Source organism: Hemibagrus wyckioides, linkage group LG11 (genome assembly GCF_019097595.1).
Source record: "Hemibagrus wyckioides isolate EC202008001 linkage group LG11, SWU_Hwy_1.0, whole genome shotgun sequence".
Classification (NCBI taxonomy): Eukaryota; Metazoa; Chordata; class Actinopteri; order Siluriformes; family Bagridae; genus Hemibagrus; species Hemibagrus wyckioides.
Genome location: NC_080720.1, coordinates 2,249,852 through 2,255,851, shown reverse-complemented (window position 1 = coordinate 2,255,851; position 6,000 = coordinate 2,249,852). Strand labels below are relative to the sequence as shown.

The window sequence follows — 6,000 nt, the reverse complement described above, 5'->3', positions numbered from 1 at the left end:
ATGTGTGTGTGTATCTGTGTGTGTGTATGTGTATCTGTGTGTGTGTATCTGTCTGTGTGTGTGTATGTGTATCTGTGTGTGTATCTCTGTGTATGTGTATCTGTGTGTGTGTGTGTATCTGTCTGTGTGTGTGTATGTGTATCTGTGTGTGTATCTCTGTGTGTGTGTCTGTGTATGTGTGTATCTCTGTGTGTGTGTCTGTGTATGTGTGTATCTCTGTGTATGTGTATCTGTGTGTGTATGTGTATCTGTGTGTGTGTGTATCTGTCTGTGTGTGTGTGTGTATCTGTGTGTGTATCTCTGTGTATGTGTATCTGTGTGTGTGTGTGTATCTGTCTGTGTGTGTGTATGTGTATCTGTGTGTGTATCTCTGTGTGTGTGTATCCGTGTGTGTGTATGTGTGTGTGTGTGTATCTGTGTGTGTGTGTATGTGTATCTGTGTGTGTGTGTGTGTATCTGTCTGTGTGTGTGTATGTGTATCTGTGTGTGTATCTCTGTGTGTGTGTATCCGTGTGTGTGTATGTGTGTGTATCTGTGTGTGTGTGTATGTGTATCTGTGTGTGTGTGTGTATCTGTCTGTGTGTGTGTATGTGTATCTGTGTGTGTATCTCTGTGTGTGTGTATCCGTGTGTGTGTGTATCAGAGGAGGCACAGCACAGCTTCATTAATGAATGGTTAATGAACAGATCTAATGACCTTTAATGACCTCAGACTCAGGCTGAAAATTCTGTGACTTTTTGCTGTTTTCTGAAGGAGGAAATGTTATGGATGGCGCTGATTGATGATGTGATCTGACATCACACACACATGCGCACACACACACACACACACACACGCGCACACACACACACGCACACACAGAGATACACACGCAGTCTATTAGAGGATTTTTATAGGCAAGATTTTAATGCGATCTCTAACAGCGTGTGAGATGATGACGATGATGATCTTCTTCTCCATGTCTCCTGTAGAGGTCACTATACACCAGATTTCCTCTCTCTCTCTCTCTCTCTCTCTCTCTCTCTCTGTCTTTCTCTCTCCCTCTCTTCCTCACTCCTTCACTCCCTCTCTCTTTCTCTGATCCCCCTCCCTCTGTCCCTCTGTCTGTCTTTCTCTCTCTCCCTCTGTCTCTCTCTCTCTCTCTCTCTCTCTCTCTCTTCCTCTCTCTTGCTCCTTCACTCCCCTCCTTCTCTCTGTCTCTCCCCCTGTCTCTTTCTGTCTCTCTCTCTCTCTCCCTTTCTCCCTCCCTCTCCCTCTCTCTTTCTCTCTCTCTCTCTCTCTCTCTCTCTCTCTCTCTCTGACCCCCCCACCTCTCCTCCGCCTCCCTACCCTGCCCCACCTCTGTCTCTCTCTCTCTCTCTCTCTCTCTCTCTCTCTGTCTCTCTCTGACCCCCCCACCTCTCCTCCGCCTCCCTCCCCCTGCCCCCCCTCTGTCTCTCTCTCTCGTCTAAACACTTGCAGCACAACTCATCCTCTTTCTGCAGAAAAAACTTTCCTCGTCTCAAGGACTCACCAGACCACATTGTTGTATCTTAAGGCTTATCTGTAGCCTGATATGTTAGCATTATGCTCCGGAAAGAGAGAGAGAGAGAGAGAGAGAGATGGTGCTATCTTGTTTTGCCCCTTCATCACCTCTTCTTATCTTCTACATTCATTCCTCAGCAGACGGAGAAGACCTGGCTTTTTGCTTCTGCTTTTTTTTTATTGAGGTTTTTCGGGCTGGTGTTCGTGTTGCACGTCGCGCGCCGCGCGCCGCATATAAATCAGCGCATTCATCAGAGCGTAAAATATCTTCAATACCGCAGTGTGTGTTTCTGTCAGGTTCATTTGGCGGCATCCAGATGGGAATGGGTGATAAAGCGTATTGATGGAAGTTAAAATGAAAAGCTTGATCACATTTCAATAGAAGTGCCATTAGAAATAAATAAAACACAAGCTTTTGTGTAGCTCTGTGGAACATACCTACAGGAAGTACTAGCATGCTAGCTGTTGTATTTGTTACGCTATGTGGGTTAAACTGTAGGGGCATGGCCACACGGGAGGTGGGGAAAACAAATTAAAATCATCAGCATGTTCATTTTGACCTAAGATGGTTATTACTGCTCGTGTGCAGTTCATGATGCCACTATTGACGTTACTTTTTATATTTGATGATTTGAGCGATCGGAAATTATTTATATATATTCAGAGAAATTAAGTTAGGGATTTAAATTTTTTTTGCAAGTGCAAAAATTGTACTAAATTAATTAATTAATTAATTAATTTAATGTTTTTATTTTTGCACATGCAAAAGTTTCACCCCTGACCTCCCATCCCCCACTGATCGAAATTCTTTAAAAAAAAAAAAAAAAGCTTATGACTTTACAACCTTATGGTTGGATTTAATATTTTAAATATTATGCATATTGATTTTCTTTATTTTCTTTATTTTACAACTTGAACGATCTAAATTATTTATATATTCAAAAAAATAAAAAAAAGTTTTCACCCCCCCCCAAATACATTGTTTAAGGAAGTCTAAATGTCGTCCTAAAGCTTCACAGAGCAGCTACGAAGCTCTAACGTACAAATCGGCTATTCCCGCGTGTCCTGATGCTGTAACGAGGTGTGTGAGCTCTCTCATAACGAGGATAATCAGCATGCCGTTGGTGAGCGCAGCAGGTGATTGACCCGCTCCAGTGGTGTGGGTTATGTAAAGCGTTCATAACTCCAGACTCTGGATTCATAAATCCTTTCTGCGCTGTTCCTGATCACCTTGTAAACATTTTTGTTATTCTAAGCTATAATAAAATGCTGGTGTTTCTTTTTGCTCTGTAGGGAGTACAGTGTTGTGGTGTTCTCAGCAGCAGTGTTGCAGTATTTAGTCGAAGTTTATAAAGGCTTTATTAAGGTTCGCCACTGATTTGAACTGAATACTGAATCATTTTTTGGTTTTTACTTCTTTAACTTTTTAAAAATGTAGTGTTGTTCAGGCTTGTTGGTTTTTCCCTCTGAAAAAGCTATTAAAGAGTTCATACAAGAAAACAGAAAAAAACCCTTGAAGGGGCGTGTTCTTGCAGTCAGCCAATCAGAGAGGTTCTGTTTGAAACAGTGACATGAAAGCAGTTTGTTGGAGGCTTTTGTTCAGAAAGTTTTATTTTTTCTTCTTATAATTTCCTTCCTGCCTTCCTTCCTTCCTCCGTCCCTCCCTCCATCACTGCTCTTCTTCTTCTTCTTCTTCTTGTTCTTCTTCCTTATTTCTTTCCTTCCTCCCTCCATTCCTCCATCCCTCCTCCTCTTCTTCTTTTCCTTCCTTCCTTCCTTCCTTCCTTCCTTCCTTCCTTCCTTCCTTCCTTCCTTCCTTCGTCCCTACCTCCCTCCCTGCTCTTCTTGTTGTTGTTGTTGTTGTTCTTCTTCTTCTTCTCCTTCCTTTCTTCCTATTAAAGGTTTCATATAAGAAAACAAAAAGAAACACGCCCTTTGAAGGGGCATGTTCTTGCAGTCAGCCAATCATAAAGCGGCATTTTTTTCTCACTCATGTACAGTATCTATTATAAGGTCTGTCATGAAGCATATCCTGACTGTCATGCCATCAGTTTAAGAGTAATGGTGACGTAAACCGTTATGAGAGCTTATGACATGGTTATGCCTGTCCTATGATGAGGTAGAAGTGCTCGTGGCGGAGACCATGCCGCTGTTTCACTGCAGAGAAACCCGTCAGTTTGAATTGGTTCACTTTTTCTGGCTGAAAGATTCAGGATCTGGAAAACTGCAATCTGATTGGCTCTCAGCTGTTAGAAATGATCCAGAAGTTTCTCCTCGTTTCTGATTGGTCGGTTACAGCATCAGTCAAAATGGCCTCTTCATGTAGATGTTCATGTAAATGTTTGATATCTGGTTTGGTTTAGTTTAGAAAAAGCACCAGATGTTTTTTAACACACGTTTACACTCATTCTGTCTTTCCTGCTGTCTTTTCCTCCTCCTCCTCCTCCTCCTCCTCAGGGACTGGATTTTGCTGCGTTTACAGGCTACATGTTTCTGGGCATCTGCCTGGTGCTGCTGACCTCCTTTCCCTTCCTGAGGATTCTCTACTGGAATAAAAAACTCTACAACAAGGAGTCCAGCGAGATTGTGGGTGAGTGGCGAGGGCGGAGACTAGAACACAACACAGGCTATGAATATGCATGAGTATGCAAATGAGGAAAAACACACTCGCACCATGCTGAGAAACTAGCCAGCTCGTTAAATGCTAGCTATTTAGATTGGATTTGTTTGAAACAGTATGTACAAGTTGGATTTTCTTAGCAGATACGTATACGTTCAGTTGCCATAACAACCATGATTTCATGTATTATCAGTGTTAACTAATTTGCCTAGCTGTCCAGCTTAGTGCTCGTGTTGTGTAGCGTGACATTTCTGGGTACCATGTTGACCTCCATTTCTTTTGCATATAATTTGCTGACGGAATGTCTTAGAGATGAATTAGAGATTTTCCCAGCTTTTCAGAATCTTCCGGTTCAAGCCACGCCCACTTTACATATGTGTTTGACATCATAAATTGAGCTTATACACAGCCCCACCCCTGAAAAAATAATAAATAAATGAAATAGAGCTTATATGAAGCCCCACTCATGAATAATTATAATAAATTAGAATTGCTGAGAATTTTAAAAAAGTGCTTGGAAAATGTCTTGGAAATGAATTTGAATATTTTCCCATGTTTTCAGAATCTTCCGGTTCAAGCCACGCCCACTTCAGATATGCTTCTAACGTCATAAATTGAGCTTATTTATAGCCCCGCCCCTGGATAATAATAAATAAGTGCTGTGAAAGTGTCTTAGTGATGAATTAGAGATTTTTTCCGGTGTTTTCAGGGACTTCTGGTTAAAGCCATGCCCACTTTCACATTTAAAGTCAACAGCAGGTCCGGATTGTGGCATTTAATTACACCACAATATTCCAGAATCCGTGTGAGAAATGAGGTGATCAATCAAATCCTGTGGTTTTCCTGACTCTGAGGATCAGGTGGTGAGAGCGTCCACGTGTCAGACGGAATACTGTATTAATTCATTCCATTCAAATTCCCGTTAAAGCTCCTGCCAGTGCCGTGCGAAATACAGAGGGATCTCTCACCAGATGTGTCTCACGATGATGACCTCATGCATAAATAGACCATTAAACTGCTGCTGTATACTCATGCCTTTTCCACTGAAGAGCTTTTTATCTGATTATCATCTCATTCCACACACGTTCCTCAGACGACGTTCCCTTTATCCTGATCAGATCATCCTGATCCCACTCTAATACCGCTCTATTACATCTATAAATCCTGTCCGACGTGTGTGACATCCACATGTCCTGTGAGGCACAAAGTGTGGACCTGGAGCCATCTTCACCGTTCAGATGTTTCTACACTGTGTGTCTCGTTGAGATTCATACATAAATCTGTGTGGAATTTAAAGGTGCAAGGAGTTTAGATCCATAGCTCCATCTCCTCACACGGAATAACCAGCTCTTACATGGAGGGTGTTCCTCACTCTGATCCACGTGTACACACAAAAAGGTTCTTCAAGGGTTCTTCAAGGGTTCTTCAAGGGTTAAACCTTTAAGGGTTCAAATGAAAAGGACATGAAAGCAGTTTGGAGGCTTTTGTGTAGAAACCTTAAAGTGCTCTTCAGTTCTTCTCCTAATACTTCTTCTTTTTCTTCTAATTCTTTCACTTCCTTCTTCTTCTTCTTCTTCTTCTTCTTCTAATTTCCGTCCTTCCTTCCTTCCTTCCGTAAATCTCCCCCCCTTTTCTTCTTCTTCTTCTACTTCCTTCTCTTCTTCTTCCTCTAATTTTCTTTCTTTCCTTCTTCTTCTTTCTTCATCTAGTATCTACATATTTATGTTAAATTGTTAAAATTCTGACAGTACACCAGATGTTCCAGCTGTGATTGTTATTGTTTAGAATGAGTTCTACTCAGTCAGCAACTGAAGTCATTAAACATTTCACTCTCTCTCTCTCTCTCTTTCTCTCTC

At 41.7% G+C, this 6,000-nt stretch overlaps 1 protein-coding gene across 1 annotated transcript in view; it reads left to right on the top strand.

Moving 5' to 3' along the window:
- oca2 (oculocutaneous albinism II) overlaps positions 1 to 6,000 on the top strand; it is a 138,223-nt gene that overhangs the window by 62,886 nt on the left and 69,337 nt on the right. The window contains exon 15 of the mRNA XM_058401977.1: positions 3,982 to 4,114. Coding sequence (XP_058257960.1) covers positions 3,982 to 4,114 — 133 coding nt within the window. The remainder of the gene's footprint in view (positions 1 to 3,981; positions 4,115 to 6,000) is intronic.